The sequence below is a fragment of the Chelonoidis abingdonii genome, chromosome 7 (assembly GCF_003597395.2).
Source record: "Chelonoidis abingdonii isolate Lonesome George chromosome 7, CheloAbing_2.0, whole genome shotgun sequence".
NCBI classification, from domain to species: Eukaryota; Metazoa; Chordata; order Testudines; family Testudinidae; genus Chelonoidis; species Chelonoidis abingdonii.
Window position 1 is genome coordinate 14769717 of NC_133775.1, and position 18137 is coordinate 14787853.

Here is an 18137-nt window from a genome sequence, read left to right on the forward strand (position 1 = left end):
TTGGATTCTTTAAGGGTGCTAAATAATACAGTTTCAACAAAGATTTTTTTCCCCTCTTTATAAACTTGAATGTAAGAAGGTGTTTGCCTACCAATTGGATAAGGAAAATATTAAAGTCAATTAATTTTTCCTCTTCATTGATCTACATCTGTTCAACTTGCTTGGATTACTGGACCACCATCACAGCCCAAGCCAGTTTGGAAGGACATATGCATCCTCATGCTTTAAGACATTATCCAATCTATGATTTAGGCAGAAACTTGCAGATTATTCCATAATTGACGTATTCAGGGTTTCTTGCACCTTTTTCTGAAGCGTTTGGTGCTGTCCATTGTGAGAAACAAGATATTGGACCAGATACACCCTAGGCTTGATCCATTATGGAGATTCCTAGGGAACAGCTGGTCATCATAAATGACTTTTTAGGCAGATTTTTCAAAGCAAGTTGTGTCCAGAACTGTCAAAAGGAAAAGTGTATATTTTCCAAACATGAACCGAGCAAGAGCTGTTTGGACAATTTCTTACCAGCGGTTTTCCTTCATCTTGACATTCTTCAGTTTAATTATGTCTTTCTTGAAAAACTTTCCAAATTGCTTTAGTTTTTCTAGTCTATCCAAACTAGGTATGAAGAAAATACATTGGGGGGAAAAAAAAAAAAAAAAGTGTTAGACTTAAGAATGTTGAATGCCCACAAAAAATCCCATATTGGCAGCACTAGAGATTATCCTCTATTCAGAAAGCAGGGATTGCACCTTAAGAAGCACTTAGGCTCCAGTCTAGCAAAGCACTTAAGCACATGCTTAACTCACTGGGGACTACTCACATGCTTAGAGTTAAGCTTAAGTGCTTTGCTGGACTGGGGCCTTGAGTCTAAATTCCCTCTTGCATTGGTTTTAGTTAACACATGGGATTTTTCAAAGCCAGTGAATCACTAATGGAAAAAAAAAAAAAAAAAAAAAAAAAAAAAAAAAGAATTTCCTCTCCTACCACGTTCAGAAATTGAGTGTTTTCGTGGAACTCCAAATCTCTGTTAAAAGGAACAGTGCTTCCCTTGGTACCATTCCTGGTAGACGGTAGATGGAAGGATAACCTTGTGGTTAAGGCCCAGGCCTGAGAGTCAGCCCACCTCCTTCTGTTCCAGGCTCCACCACAGAGCTCTGTCTTGCATGGCCTCGGGCGAGACAAATTCTCTTTATGTTGATGACAGGGGGAATTGTATTTGCCAGTGTCAGAGGGGTGTTGCGAAGCTTATTTCCCATAGTGGACGTATACTGAAGTGTTTAAAAAGAACCAAGATAGAAGGAACTAAATAAGTAAGTACTAAAGACAGTGCTCAGGGAGTTGTGTTGACTGGGTGCACATTGTACTGGCAGGAAGACTACGTTAAGGATGGCCTTGTGGTTACAGCACTGAACTAAGACTCAGGATGTTGAGTTTCAATGCCAAGCTCTGCTATAAACTTCTCTGTGCAATCTTGGGCAAGTCACAATCTATTTCTCCATTTCCCCATCTGTAACAGGAGGAAACAAAAGCTTCATTTTCCCTACTATGTAGTGTCTATTGAGACGACAGTTCTTTGGAGGAGGGACTGGGTGTGCATGTACAGCATTTAGCACAATGGACCACGGACTTGTTTGGTGCCTCTAGATGCACCTTTAATTCAAATAACGTTGCTGTTTTTTCCCCCCCCATCCCCTAGGCTTCAAACTTCCCATATTTTCTCCATACACAAGATGCACGTTAGGTTTAAATGCAGATGCAATTACTCTTCACAGCCATAAGGGAAAAGAGTGGATACATATGCACAAGATAAATAACTCCACATTCTGCTATATAAAAACTAGGCATCAGGTTCACCTTTTAAGAAGTTTTGCCTCACCATTTGCTATGGTCAAGGGCTGAGTCAGGTACACTATGGAAGGGTGTATGAAGCCTCATTCCACACACAGAGTGATCTGACAGAGCTAACGATTGGAAATGCAGTTAGTAAATGTCAGCTAATGTCAATAAACAACAAAAATCAATATCCCTTCTACAGCTGTAAAACATGTACTTATATCCAAAAGTCAACAGGAACATTACACAAAGTGCATTCAGCTTGAAGGCATATAAATGGCAACTCACTCCAGTTTGATTGGATTATAATCCCCATTACGAATATCTTCATATATTTCATCACTTTTGTTTTCTGAAACTTAAAAACAAGACAAATGTATTCACAAATCACATTCAATGGCAACAATCTTCAAGATCTGCTAAACAGAACAAATGGAGCTCCAGAACAGGAGAACAACTTAGTACTACAGAGTAGCCATAGCCGATATGAGCTAGTGGTGCGATTCCCAACTCAAGTGGACATACTCACACTAGCGCTCATCTGAGCTAGCACACAAAATGCAGAAGTGTAGCTGCTGCAGCACCAGCTAGCTGCCAGACTACAACAGGGTGACCAGATGTCCCGATTTTATAGGGACAGTCCCAATATTTGAGGCTTTTTCTTACACAGGTGCCTATTACCCCACCACCACCACCCTCTGTCCCGATTTTTCACACTTGCTATCTGGTCACCCTAGACTACAAACCCACCAGAACTCTGTTGTCTATGCAAGCTGGGAGTCAGACCTCCTAGCTTGCAGTATAAAGTGCAACAAAACTTTACAAGAGACCATTTATTCCCAGATGTAAGCTTGTCATAATGCTGAATGTTCAACATTGGAGTGACACTGATCAGTAAAGGAATCTAACACTCATTGTATTCATACATGAGCTAATAGTGGAATATTCAATATAATGCACAGACTATTCTTTGTAAACTTGTTTTCTTTTTAAATTGCTAGTGCTCTAGTGGTTAGAAAATGTATTAAAATCAGGTAGCCAAAACTGTAGACATAAACAAATCTTGCGTATGAGCTGCGGGGGTAGATTTATTAAGCTATCAAAATTCATCCAATGAATGACACTATTAGGATCATATTTGACTAACATGGAGATTGCGGTCACATCACACTATGAATCCCACTAGGAAAGATCTATCACATCACCAGAAAAGTGGAAGGTTTAATGAGGACACTTGTGATTTTGACTGCTATTAATAATATGGACGAGGCAACTTTAACTACAAGTGCTCAAAATGGGTACAGACAGGCACTTACAGTTGAAATTCACTACAGCAGATCCATACGGCCTAGTGAATTTGAGTGACGCTGCAACAATATATTGGCAGAAAATCCTGTCCCTGGTTCCATGGATGTGGAGGTTTCCACATGGAGGGGAAACCAGTGCAATTCTGGGGTGGGGGAGGAGGAGGAGGAGGAACAAAAGAAAGGAATATGGGCAGGTTTTTGGAGAGGCCACGCAGAAGGTGTAAACCAAGCCACTCTCAAAGCACAGCAGAACTGTTTAAGGGTTAAAGCCAGGATCACCACCCCTTTATAACACTGAAGTCAGAGTCCACTCCTGCACTTAGGCTGCAGTAGCAGCTGCAATGTGCAGCTTAGAGGTAAAGGAAGAATTCTTTCCTCATTGTCTTAGCGGAGATCCCAGTGCCATGCCTGCTTTCCTGGGCTGACTGGGAACTTGGCAGAGGACTGGACTATAGTGTGGGGTTCAAGTGTAGCAAAGGGCCATGTGCAACTCCTTTTTGCTGGGGTGAGCTCCACTCCAGGCACAAGAGGCATCTTTTTAAATGGAGGTATGTCTCAACATAAAGAATGAGCCCCAAGTTCAAACTTCCCAACTCTGCCATACTTACAGTTATCTGAAGTGAACGAGCTAAAGGCATCAGAGGCTTGATTCCTGGAAAATGAAGTGTCAAGACAGTTTGATATATCAGTTTACTATCTTGAAGACTTTAGAAGACGTTTCAAAACCCAGTCGTTAGCACGTACTCACATGGCATGCTCTCTCCCTTCTACATCATCATACACATCCTCTGATGTCTGCACTGGCTTCAGAATCCTTTGACTCAAAGCCACCATATGTTCATCTGCTTTCAAGGCATCCACGCACACATAGCAAGCTGAAAATGAAACAGCATCTTGCTTTAGAAGCTCTTCTGATCACCTACTATCGGGTCAAGGATGATCATCTTGGATAATTCACATTAGTGTCACAAGAAATAAATAAGCTGCAGAGGAAGCCAAACTTCCTTAGTTCTAGGAGTTAAGAAGGGTCTTTGATTGCTCTAAGCTGCCTTGAAAGAAAGCAAAGAGTCTTAAAGACTTATTTTAGAGATTTACAGTTTGTTCAGTATCTGAAGCCCTCAACTGTGAAATTTTTCAACTGCAAGTACCAAAATAGGATTAAAAAAATCAATGAGCATTTACTGAAATAAATGAAGGGACTGAATTAGTACTATCTTTGGTGGGGTTGATATGGTTTAGAGAATAAGGCTTGATAGATTACTTAAGCCTGGGGAATATACCTGCAAATCACAGTAGAGGAAAAACATAAGTCTCATTTGAGATTTTCACTGATGTCTATTATACTTTGAACTAGGACAATTAAGTGTGTGAACTGTTTCAATTACGTAAAAAAAAAAAAAAAAAAAAAAAAAAAAAAAAGTTATAATCACCAGCGCAACAGACACCCCTCCAGCAATGTTAGGTCTGAGGTTGGTCATTTGACTAGTCAAAAATTTATTGGTAAATTTACTAGTCAAGTATATGTAAGGCTGTACAAAAAAGTATGCATTTTTTTTTTGTTGTTGTTCAAAAGTTGCAGCCACAGTTTGTTGAAGCTGAAGTTTTGGTGTGCTCAGTGCAACTTCCATTAAAAAAAACAAACCAAACCAACAGAAAAAGAGGTTGCCTTTATATCACAGAATCACCAGGGTTGGAAGGGACCTCAGGAGATCATCTAGTCCAACCCTCTGCTCACAGCAGGACCAATCCCCAGACAGATTTTTATCTCAGTTCCCTAAATGGCTCCCTCAAGGATTGAACTCACAACCTTGAGTTTAGCAGGCCAGGGCTCAAACCAGTGAGCTTTCCCTCCCCTCTCCACTTCAAAAAAGATTCACCCCCCCCCCTTGTTTTTAAAATGGATTCACCACCCCTGGGTGCTCACCCACCCATAAGCTTCAGCATCTTCTTCCCAGGCATGCAGCCTGCCTTTTAAGCAGCGCAGCAGCACAGATATGTCCCAATGGCTCTTGAAGGCAAGTATGACTGAGAGGCAGCCATCCAAATTTGAGTGCTGTTACTCCCTCATTCACCAGTTTGTAATCCCCCACCCCGATCACCCAAATTTGGCTCAGCTGCCTCTGTTATGGAGAGAAGCTAGGCCAAATTTGAGGGAAGGGTATTACAACGTGGCACACAAGCTTGCAGTGCCAATGCTACTCAAATTTGTAGCAACAACAAAAAACAACTGTGCTGTGTGTTCAGGCTTATGGCCCATGATTTTCTTACAGGCTTAAATATTGGTTAAATATTGTCAGAATGGTCAAACATTTTAAAGCACTATTTTATTAGAACAAAAAAGAGTAAGACTTTATGGTCTCCAATAGGCTTGGCCTTAGAGAGATACTTATGCCGAATTTCAAAAGACACGTTAATACAATTTCAGTTCAGTAACTCAGAAAAATATGAAACAATGAAATGGAGTTGTGGGGTTTTTTTGGCTTTATTGTAAGAAGATGGGCACCGTGATGCAAATAAAAAAAGGTAGGCTGCCACTGCCAACAGGACATCCTTGCCGGAATATATGACAATATTTGACAGTGATCAAATAAGTGGTCAACTGACCACCTCGCCAAGCCTAGTTAGGCCTTTAATGAGTTTGACGGGGGAAAAAAACGGTTGAATTAACAAAGAAACATAAGAGACAGAACCAAAAACAAACTAGTATTTTTAAATGGATGCATCCATGTTCAGCTGCCGCACCAGAAACGTGCAACACTGAAACATCTCTGCCGATATTATGAATTTAATCATAATGCTTTGGAGCAAAACTAACTTCTCACTTTTGGTCTCTCTGATTTTTTAAAAGCACCCAGCATTGGCCTTACTATGCTCCCATTTACATCAATGGGAGCAGAAATACGCCGGCCTCGAACAATACTGAAAATTCCACCCAAAATTACCTCAAGCCATTCAAGAGATCAATCATACCTACAGCTCAATCCTGAACAGCCACTGTCAGTAGCAGCAAAGTTAAGCAGAGTGGTTTGAAAATATTATCGCTGTCAGGAATGAACTGAAATAATTACTTACAGGTAAAATCAATTTAGACTTGGAAGCTACAGAGTAAGTTTAAAAGGAAGAAATATGCTCCCCATTCACTACAAACCCAAGTAAGTTGACAGTATCTGCCAACTATAGAGCTTAAGATGATAACTGAAGCCCAAATAATGTACTAGCACTCCAGGTCTGCTAATGAAGAAAATAAAGGCTTATTCCTTATGTTTGAGAGTCATTAGAACAAAGCATGTCAGCAAGCACTAGACAGAGGAATAAAAACAGTTTGAAAAAAAAAAAATCAGGCCCAAATAGTTTCCATCTTCCCATGATTTTTTTTTTTCCTTCTGACTTCAGCCACAGACAATATTGGAGAGGTGACAGCTTGTTTTCCATAGGAGAAGATGGATTTCCACAGTAGATCTGGGAGCAATTTTTCAGACTAGGGTGTTTTTTTCCAATAGCCTGATGCTTACGCCACTTACCTGAGATGTTGAAGACCTGAGTTCAAGCACCAGCTCCAGAGTGGGATTCAAACCCAGAGTCCTCCATATCCCAGGTAAGTACCATGGTTACTCCACAGAAAGGGGACACCACCAGCTCCAGTTTTGTGAATCAAGCCCTTCATTTCCTTTGCTTTTAAGTTAATGCCCAACGTAAAAATGCATTTTGTTTGATATGAAATTTTTTTCAGCTTTTAATTCACTGAAAATGTTTGGTTTTCATTCAACTCAAACCAAAAAACTGCCAGAGAGCTGAAAAATCACTTATTTGCACAATTCTGTTCAACATTCCCAAGTCAGGACAATCTAATCTGAACAGATAGTCTTAAACACAAACATATGTATTTTAATGTCCATGCAGCATTTTGTGCTACTTTAACTTAATTGGTTTAAAATTACACCTTAAGTTAAACCAGTGTGACTCTATCATGTAGACAAGGCCTGAGAGATCTTAGGTAAAAAATGGAACAGAAGTTTGAAGAAACAGTACAATAAACCAAAGGCAATGGGATACTCACAATGTTCTACTCCATCTTTTGCCAGCCACTTCCCAGTTTGGATGACATCAGTTTCATCTCTCTGCTTAACTTGTAGCTTGTTCTTCCCACCTTCATTATCTTGATGTATTTGTGATGTATGGAGCATATCCTCACTACCACTAATCTAATGAGAGAAATGCAGATGTGGTTAGGGCAGTACCTGAATCAGATTTCTAATTTACAAGCAATGTGAAAAAAAAATTATAGCTCACCTAATAACTCACTATATAGAACAAAAGTGTAATAGATTCTCAGAAACACGTATAGTATCAGTCATATTACCAAACATTTATCATCATGAATGGGAGAAAACAAAATATTTAAAATTCCATAATCTATCCTCATTTGGGAGACGAAAGACAGCTTCCAATCCCTGGGCCAAGAGCTAGTTTCACTGTGCTTTAAAAACAAAAACTGCATCATACCCTAGTCCTGCTCATTGTCCACCGCAACACTGCTCCTAAATATACAAGGGGCACCTATGATATATTACCTTGGTCATTTTCTTCACTTGCTGTTGCCTCTCTCTATCGAGATCCCATTTCAATTTTTCCTTTTTTTCATCCTCTGTGACTCTTTCAATGCTGAAATATTAGAAGATGCTTACACAAGCCCAGGCTAAGATGTATGTGTTGATACATAGCAACTCCCCCCACTCTATTTGTTAGGAGAGAGATGAGGCTGTATTTTGTGTATTATATTCCATAACACCAGTGCTAAAATCTGGATCAGCTCCAACATGCAGACAGAGCAGATGGTAACCCAGAGCAATAATATTCACAGCACTATTCACAATCTGAATGACAGCAAGCTAGGAAGCATGGACTTTTTGATAATGGACAGCCCATAAACTAGATCCATTGCTGACGATCTCACCATACGGCTGACTCTGGTCCAGCTTTGTTACAGTAACACTGAACTATACAGAAAAGTCTTGCCAACTGAAAAAACAAAACAAAAAAACCCCACGATGGCTGAAAGAGAAAGATGAGGCAGTCCATAGCCAATGACCTCCCGGGTTATCAAAACCACAGCTTCTGTCTCCTCTCCCATATTTATCTAGTGAGCTCGACTGGCTCACTTTATGTGTAATTCCCATCACCACGTCAGACACGTATTAGGATGGATAAACCAATTCTGATGTGTTTCTGTTTCACTGCCCCTCACATACTCTGATTTGGCACAGCTTTGCTCTCCTTCATGCAGCCTCCATCTCCCCCTTTGCAGGGCCAGCTCTAGGCACCAGCAAACCAAGCACGTGTTTGGGGCTGCACAATTCCAGGGGTGTCATTTCATTTCTTTTTTTTTTGCTTGGGGCAGCAAAAAACCTAGAGCCGGCCCTGCCTCTTTGGTTCCTGACTCCATCAGAACTCTCCCTGACTGCGCCATCCCTTCCACACACTTCTCTACAGTTTCCCTCCCATCCTATTACGTAATCCCAAAGCCAACTTTCATGTACGTTTACTTGTGAAATCATTTTGGTAGCCCTCTGAATAATCAAGCCACTCCAGTGATGCAACGTCTCTCCTAATTCTATTCCCAAATTGCTTTTTTCCTTAGTTACACATCTAACAAAAATAATCCAATTTATCCCATGCTACAACAATCTCCATTAGAGCAAGCAGGTTACCAAGCTACAGTAATTACATTTACTGCAGTGTTTGAAGTATGTATTTTTACTCTTAAAATAGTCCAGGGTGAACTTCAAACTTGCCTTTCTCCTTCATCACATCTAGTTAGAGCTGGATAAATAATTCCTAAGGAGAGCTGTTTGGAATATTTTCAATGAAATGAAATTGAAATGTTTTGTGAAGACATCAGTTTGGATGAAAAATTCATTTCAGGTTGTTTTGGATCTGGGTTCAGGGCTTTCTGACTTCTAGAGAGAGTGGTGGGAGAGTTCTTACTGTGCCCAACTGAGAGCTGAGTGTTGTCAGCCCAGATCACAGACTTGAACCTGGGTCTCCTAGGCTATAAAGTCAATCTCTCTCCCATTCCCACATTGAAAAGCTCAAGTTTCCCCCGGGAAAGGAAGGAGGAGAGGAAAAGGACATTTTGAAAATTCAGCTTTTTGTAAAACCTTTTGAAAGGTTTTGTTTTTGTTCCCTGTAGAACAAAAATGAAGTTTGAAACCTTGAAAGTTGCCAGAAAATGGAATTGTATTCACAAGTGTGTTTGTGGAATTTCACTGTATTTCTCAAATAAAATATTCTGCAAATACCTCATAGGTTATTCACCCAGGTTTATTACAGAGCTAAAAAGGCCATTTTCCTTTGCTAAACCTGTTTAGAGAAGCAGAAATAAAAAGTGATTCAAATAAATGAAGTTACCTGGATGGGCCAAACAGAAAAGTTTTCTGCTTCTATTGAAAAAGAAAGTAAAAAACCTTCACTTATTATGCCTTGTTCGGCAAGAAGCTAAGCTTTACACAATCTCACTCAATATTTGATATTTTAAAGTGTGTTTCTGTACAAACAATATTAACCCATGTAGAGGCCTGCATTTAGAAATGAGCTTTATGATCAGTTAAAAGCAGGATCTTTCCCTTATTTTCTAGAATAAAAGCAGTTTCTGTAAAAGATTCAGGTCAATATGCACATAATTCCTTATATAATAATAAATAAAATAAATAAATAAGCAAGCAAGCAAGCTAGCTAGCTAATGGTCAATGAAATTACTCACAGGAGTAAAGTCAAGCATGTGCTGAAGTGCTTGCAAGATTGGGTCTAACCTTTTAAATATTAGTTTTGTTTCACAAAACCTTTCTAAATACAATTAGCTTTTTCGACCATTATAAAGCAAGCAAGCCAAAACTCCTCCTCCACTGCATTGTAGATAAGCCATTTGAAGCATGATGATATTTCCTGGACACATTGATCACTTTTCAGTTCAGAACTAAAATTTGAATCTGGATCTCACTCAGATAAAGCAAATAAGCTCTTTTTTTGAACGCTTAACCTTTTTTTTTTTTTTTTATTTGTCCAGATTTGGAATCTAACTTAAGAATTTCAGAGGTTATGGCCCATCTGATTTCCCTTCATGCGTGACAGAACATGAAGTCACACCCATAAGAAATACTTTCTGACACCAGCTCAATTATTTTCTTCCATACCCATCAGCCGCTGGCTAAATACGTTGCTATGCCAAGGAAGTTTGAACACTGTTTTTGCCATCAAGCCTTTGAGTAGAAAATTACCAGCATGTTCCTATCTTTGACAGAAGTTTATACAGGCATCTTCCTTATGGAATTTTAAAAAACTCTCAGAGATTTACTCATGACCTGTTTGATATCAAACATGCTGTTAAATTTAGATTGTATCACTACTTCTTTAAACCTCAGAAGCGTGAGGCTAGGATTTTCAAAGGGCGCTAAGTAAATTGGTTCCATAGATCCCACGGAATGGGCACATCAGTCTCCAGAGTCCCCACAGAACAGCCTATTATGTGAAGGATACGATAGTCACAAGTTTCCAAGGCATCAGAACATAGCACCAGCATGTCTTACAGATTTATCTATAATGTCAGGTGATGGTTGCAGAAGATGACGTACCTTTTCCTGTCCTTGGATTCCCATGCTAGATACTAGAATAAAGATTTATAAACAATTACTGCATTTTAGCACGTTCAGGATATACAATCTTCCACAGTTTTAATGCCATTGAACTACAGCCTGTGAAAGGGAACTGTGGCTAGAGAGAAGACTGGCCCACATATTCAGCCAAGGGTACTCTAGACTACATGGGAGCAAATGCCCATTTTTGCAGGGCCTAGTGGCCCGATGGTCAGTTCCCTGAATGAGGATTGGTTCACACCCTGTCAGCTCAATCTTTTCACACCCCTTGGATCAAGTACAACAATTGATCCGAAACACAACCCTAAGCAAATAAGTTGTATTCTGCCAAAGAGAAACGGGGAGGAAGAACCACCAGGAAGAGGAACAAGGGGAAAAAAAGCACAAGAATAAACCTGACAGAACAAGAAAGACAAAGCAGGGGTGGGGTGGGGTACAGGGTAATTAAGATGGCGCAAGTCATAAGGGAATGGAAGAGTTCCATGCATTGGAAGTAGCACCTCTTCCCCCCTGCCCCTCCCCCCCCCCAAAAGAGGCTGAAGTGTGCCAAGTTAACTTCTCCTCCTTTGCCCCCTCATCCCCAGCACTTCTACATGATTAGTCACATGACTTTTTCCCATTGCAGTTCTACCTTCAGCCTCCCCCACCATGATGATCCTATAACTCCATAAAACACATTTTCAGTCTCACACACCAGTCTGTTTCTTTCTAGTGGCAAAGAGGAGAGGATAAGTTAGGCTGTAAAGCAGGAATATTCCCAAACAGGAAGATTTTTGTGAAAGAGGGTAACTCAGACATGCAACTGAGTTTCTAACAGATTAGGAGGAACAATGCCATTTCTTTAAAAAGTAGTAAGACCCCACATACTCTGCCTATCTTAATTGGTTTAACAGACTCACAGTCAGCAATATCCTCAATGGCACATGAGTTTAGAGAGTTCCCAGATTGTTTCACGTACGATATGGTTTCTTCATAATTATGTAGTTCTTCAGATTCAGCACTAGAGAATGATGAGAGAAAGGGGCGGGGGAAACAATTTTTTGTTTTTTTTTTCAAATCCTACAAAATAAATGAATGGATCTTGGAGAACTCTGGCATACAATCTATGGGAAATGAATTATTACTGGGAACTTCTATCTTAATTAAGAGGCCTGCGCTAAGATATATGCTGTCTCATGCTACATCTACTCCAGCAGGTTGTGATTAAACATTTAAAATCACCCATAGGATAACTTCAGTTGAAATTCACCTTGGCCACATAAAGCCCAAGTTACTAGGCTTTGTGTAGACACAAACCTCAATGTATCCCCCGACCCCACCCCTCAACCTGGGTTCAGAACAAAAGGCAGCAGCCAAGCCTCCCTTAGTGATCAGCATTCATTGCACTTGAAATGAGCTCATGGACACTGTGCATCACCAAACTTTGCTGGTCAGTAGACCAAGTGTTGTCTGGAAATTATTCATGGAAATCCCCAGCGTATCGATGGGATGAGCCTACAACATGCTACTAGGTTGCTTGTACGCAGAGTCCACTGCCTGTCATGCTGACCAATAGTGTCTCATTGTTTCCTGGTACTCCCTCATTGGTCTGTCTGTAACTCTGTTGTCTTTTGCCTTATACTTGGATCATCATCATCTCTTTGGGGCAGGGACTTTCCTTTTGTTCTGCATTTGTACAGCACCTGGCACAACAGGATTTTGGTCCAGGGCTCCTAGGAGGATACAAATACATCATAACGACCACAAGAATAGCAGAGACTTTTGCACTTCAGCATGTAGACTGCTTCTTTAAAGTGTGATTAGTTTGTCTGGATTGCTACATACTGATAATTCTCTGCAGGGGTGGGGCCAAGCCAGGTGCAGAAGTTTCAGCTCCACCACTGAAACTGAATAGAAGCACTGAACCATAGACATTTTTGCTTGGGATACAGGGAGTGGGGGGTAGAGAAACCACACACAGCTTAAAGTCCAGTTCTAGGAAACTCTCAACCAGTATAAGTGGGAGAGGCTTTGTTGAGAGCACACAGAAAACAGGTAGTTTCATTTTCTGATTTCTACACATCAATGCAATTTTCTAGCAAGGTTTTGCACTTGGCATTTTAAAAATACCAGAATTGGATAGTTATAGGAATGTGCACATTGAGTGTGAAATAGGGATGGAAAAACATTAGAAAACTTTTTATTTTATTGAAAGCCAACTGATAAAATACCGTAACACAAGCTGCTCATCAGAAAATCATTTCTGGAACTCTTATGCAGTCACCACGGCGCTATTAAAACTTAGTAGGAACAGAGCAAAGATTAAGTATGTTTTCCTGCTTATCAGTTAAGCGGGGGAGGAGGAAATCAGAGGATAAAAAGAAAAGAAGAGAAATTAAAATACTGAAGTCAGTGCTTGAGGTAGAACTATTAAAAAACAAAGTCTGTGCCCCTGTTGAACAAATTTCCCCACCACACCCTATTCATTTTATTAGCGGATATACCAGAAATCAAGTCAAACTTGGCAGCATGTAGCTCTCATATGCAAATTGTTCCGTCACTTAATGCATTCATTTCTAATGCATCCTATCCCTGTCTATGCTCTAGGGATTAAATTACAGCATGGGGAAGGAAGAAGCTCCCTGTGAAGGGGCAGGGAGAACTACTTAGGTGGGGTGGGGAAGCGGCAAGTGCCCTGTGCAACCCCCCACTGCCACGAGCTTGTCCTCCATCCTGGTGCCAGAGTTCTGTCTCATCACCCACATCAGTGGCTGGTGCTCTGTGTGCACCCCCTGGACTCTGCCCAAGTGCTATTGTCCTGTCTTGTATCTCATGCTATCCTGGCAGCTGGTTCACATGCTCCTGCTCCTCTCCCAGGCTGAGTGTCTCCATGGGAACCTGTAGTGGCTGGAATGCAGGACCAGGAGTCATACCTGCTCCCTGATGGCCAGCCTGACCCCACATACTTCAAATGGGGTTGCCAATTTTGGTTGGATGTATTCCTGGGTGTTTCATCACATGACAATCTTTAATTCAAGGTTAATCTTTAATTCCTGGAGACTCCAAGACAATCCTGGAGGCTTGGCAACCTTAACTGCAGCAGCAGCTCCATCCCTTCCTTCAGGCCCCCCTCTTATCTCTGTCCCCCTTCTGCATGCACACAAGGTGGAGCATAGCCATGTCCTACTCTTATGTCCATGAGATATTGTGGAGGCAGAAACAGATTCACTGCCTGCCCCCGCAATATTTCCATTTCAAGGGCTCTAGCCACCATGTGCTTCCCCCCAGCATCATGCAGGATTTCAGCTGATGCCGCAATGAACGTCTGCCACAGTGAAATTCACTGTGGCGGACAGGGCTGTGCTAGAGCTTCTGTGATAAACAGAGCTGTTACATAATCATGTGCGAATACTGTAAGTTGATCGATTATTGGGCTGGTTACTACAGGACTATAATGGGTTGAATCAACAGGGTTGTTGGAAAATACAAGCAAGAACCAAACAATTGCTTGAGAAGAGCCCTGGGTCTGATAAACACTTCAGGACTGTTCAGAGACAATGCTCGAGCTTTCGCAGTGAGGATTCTACCCCTGGGTCCCAGACAAGTTAGAAAACTTGTTTTGCCATGCAGGGACCCTAAGATGAGACAGGATCACTGGTTGGATAAAAATTGATTTACATCTCCCCCCCTCCCTGCACACACACACAGGTAGTAGCTGTTGGGGGATGATGTTGGTGAGGTGTTCAGGCTGATAGAAGTATCTAATTCTGCTGGACCCACCATTACTGATGATTGGGCTTTAGGTGAGCTAGACGTGTATAGACTGCTTGTTGTTTTAAAGTTCTCCTCTGTTTTATTCTATTGTTAAGATTAAATACTTTGGTTTTAACAGGCTGTCTAGTGACAGACTCCCGAAGAGGAACCATAGGCACTTAATCCAGAAAGAGACCTGCTGGATAAACACAAATGGATACACAGGATACTGTAGCCTGGCGCCCAGTCTTGGAATGGGAGAATCACATGTCTCCTTCTTGGAAGAGACGGAGTGCATTCAGAGAGGAGACAGATGCAAGCAGCCCTGTAACCACTGCACCTTCCACATCCCTAAACGATCATGGTGGGGCCCCAAGAACTCTTCTGTGAGTCGCTCTACTGCCGGGCACGGTTTTGGTTGTGTCAAATGTCCATGATCTCATTTCGATTTACCATGTGGGCAAGGTGAATTGCAACTCAAGTTGGATAATTTCACTGTTAAAATATTAAACAACCTACTATATAAACATATTAGGAGTTCAAGGTAACTAATCTTTGCTGCAATATATTACTTGGACAGTTTAATTTCTAAACAAGAATTATATTGCTATTATACAGGGGAACACATGGAAAAATAAGTCCCTTCCTTCTTGGCATATACAAGGAAACTTGGTTAATTTATAAACTGATTGCACCAGTGACATTTAGGGTGTGGGTGGTATTTATTGTAATGGATTGAAAACTAAATTACATGCATTAACTTTCCCACTGTGTTATTTAAAGTCCATGAATTTTAAATTCAGCCACTGTATTCCCTTTGTTTAGTCATCTATGAATATTCATGAGTAAAAGGTGCTTGTCCATATCAATGTTCGCACCCAAAGCAAAATAGATATTGATTCATATGTAGTATTTGCTTTGCACACCAGAGTTGTTCACTCCTTGCCTCTACAGTTCCAGTTTTCCCGCAATGCAGCCAAATTACCATGACTTTCTTGTTTATGATGTAGTTGGTCAACTAAAAGCAAACCATCAAATAAATGCTTAACCACCAACAGGTGTAAGTGTATTTGCATAAGGTCTTTAAAGTGTTGCAAACAGTCAAATCAACATGTGCACTTTCCACTGGGATCCGGTTTAAAAAAAAAAAAAAAAAAAAAAAAAAAAATTTGATTTAAAATTATATGCTTATCAGAATACATGTGCATATGGAGTACAAGTTCAGGTTAAACAGGCAACCTTAAATCTGACATTTCCAACCTTTTCTTTTCCGTGCTTAGTTTTGCAATCTTCATGTTGTTCAACACGGATTTTGTATGTATTTTCCAAGGTTTTTAAAATAAGCAAACTGAAAAAAAAAATAATTCCGTCACATGGAAACATTAACATCCACGTGGGCCATTAGCAGAGTTGGAACCTTTAGGTCTACCACATAGACTTCTGCCACTTCACCTACTACTACTCTCCGTTAGACATTTACTCACCAGCAACCGCACACCATACAACATAAACACTAACCCAGGAACCTATCCTTGCAAAAAAAGCCTGATGCCAGCTCTGTCGACATATCTATTCAAGTGACACCATCATAGGACTATCACAATCAGCCACAACCATCAGGGGCTCGTCACCTGCACATCTACCAACGTGATATATGCCATCATGTGGCAGCAATGCCCTCTTGCAATGTACATGACCACCCCCCCCCCCCCCCCCCCCCCCCATCTCTACACAAAAGAATAAATGGACACAAATCTGACATCAGGAATCATAACATTCAAAAACCAGTGGGAGAACACTTCAACCTCTCTAACCACTCAGTGACAGACTTGAAGGTGACAATTTTGCAACAAAAAAACTTCAAAAACAGACTCCAAAGAGAGACTCCTGAACTCGAATATGCAAATTAGATACAATTAACTCAGGGTTAAAGAGACTGGGAATGGTTGGGTCATTACACTAATTGAATCTATTTCCCTGTGTTAAGTTCTCCTCACACCTTCTATGGGCATCTTAATTATCACTTCAAAAGTCTTTTTTTCTCCTGCTGATGATGATAGCTCTTCTCAATTGATTAGATTCTTCTTGTTGATATGCATACTTCCACCTTTTCATGTTCTCTGTATGTGTAAATATCTCCTGTGTGTTCCATTCTATGCATCCGAAGAAGTGAGCTGTAGCCCACGAAAGCTTATGCTGAAATAAATTTGTTAGTCTCTAAGGTGCCACAAGTACTCCTGTTCTTTTTGCGGATCCAGACTAACACGGCTGCTACTTTGAAACCTGTCTTTAAGCATACAAGTAGTCTTAAGTACCTAGGAATCGGTATAAGTACTTCTTTGAACCCGGAGCAATATGAGGTGGCCAGGTTTAGAACACTAGCAATACAAATCCCATTCCAAAGATCACACAAGTATAAACAACAACAAAAAAATACCAAGAGTGGGGAGCAAAATCTCATGTACCTTAGGTCTGTGCTTGCTGCATAAACAGAACGAAAGATCAAAATCCTTTTCTGCTGACATATAAGGATAACAGTAAGCTTCCAGCACCTGCAGATTATGCCAGGTCTTTGTTTCAGCAACAATTCTCAAAGCATTTCATTTCTAAAACATCAAGCTGGAGAATGTGGGAAATGAGAGGGGTGGGAGGAGATACCCACACACAGGTAGGTGGTAAACAATCTGCTTTGAAACCAGAAGACAGCTTGTCAGAAAGTGCGTCATGTAGTGTTTACTGCAGGCTAAACAAAGGAGCGCTAGCAAGAACCACACACACACACACCCACCCACCCTTAGTCTTTCAATAATGTTCATAGCGAACAGAGGACAGGAGATGAGAACAAGGGCCCCTGACCTAAGCTTTTTTAAAAACAAAAAACAAAACTCTTTTCTGCAAAGTCAGTTCACAAGTCACCTACGAACCTAGCTCTCCCAGGTTCAAACATCTCCAGTTACCTCCTCATGACGTTCTAAAGACTTTGGGGAATTTTGTAATTTCCTTTTCTCTATTGTTGTAAAGTTTATAGCTTGTGTAAGCTGTAAGATCTAATTGTATGTGTCTATCAGGAACTCACCTAAGTATGAAAGGGTAAATTGGTTGCTAGTCATTCATATCTTAGGGCATGTCTACAGTACAGTGGAGGGGGGACCCAACCCCCTCCCCTCCCCCCCCAAAAAACAAAAACCACCACAATGCTTTGAGATCGATCCACCAGCAGTCGATTTGGTGGGTCTAGTAAAGACCCACCAAATCAACTGCAGATCGCTCTCCAGTTGACCCCATACTCTACCCCCCCATGAGAACTCTACTTCCATCGACCCCCCCATGGTGTGGACACCGTGATAACTTGACCTAAGGTACATCGACTCCAGCTACATTATTCACATAGCTGGAGTTGCATAGTGTAGGTTGATTTACCAAGGTACTGCAGACATAGCCTTTGACTTAGCAAATAGACCAATGAGAATGTCAGATATGGTGATGCTTTTGGGACATACGTGTGTCTACAAGGAACACCAACTCAATTCACACTGGCATCAAGGAAAGCCTACTCACTCAAAGACCTGTCCAGGCTATATTCAAAACAGATAATCTAGAGAGAAGAAACTCC

The 18137-nt window shown here is 40.9% G+C and overlaps 1 protein-coding gene across 1 annotated transcript in view; it reads right to left on the reverse strand.

Moving 5' to 3' along the window:
- Positions 1-18137, reverse strand: part of FYB2 (FYN binding protein 2) — a 39412-nt gene that overhangs the window by 8568 nt on the left and 12707 nt on the right. The window contains exons 5-13 of the mRNA XM_032803125.2: positions 11692-11792; positions 10772-10803; positions 9552-9583; positions 7715-7805; positions 7201-7345; positions 3892-4018; positions 3752-3795; positions 2125-2194; positions 526-618 (exon numbers count right to left, since the gene is read on the reverse strand). Of these exons, the coding sequence (XP_032659016.1) occupies positions 526-618; positions 2125-2194; positions 3752-3795; positions 3892-4018; positions 7201-7345; positions 7715-7805; positions 9552-9583; positions 10772-10803; positions 11692-11792 (735 nt within the window). The remainder of the gene's footprint in view (positions 1-525; positions 619-2124; positions 2195-3751; positions 3796-3891; positions 4019-7200; positions 7346-7714; positions 7806-9551; positions 9584-10771; positions 10804-11691; positions 11793-18137) is intronic.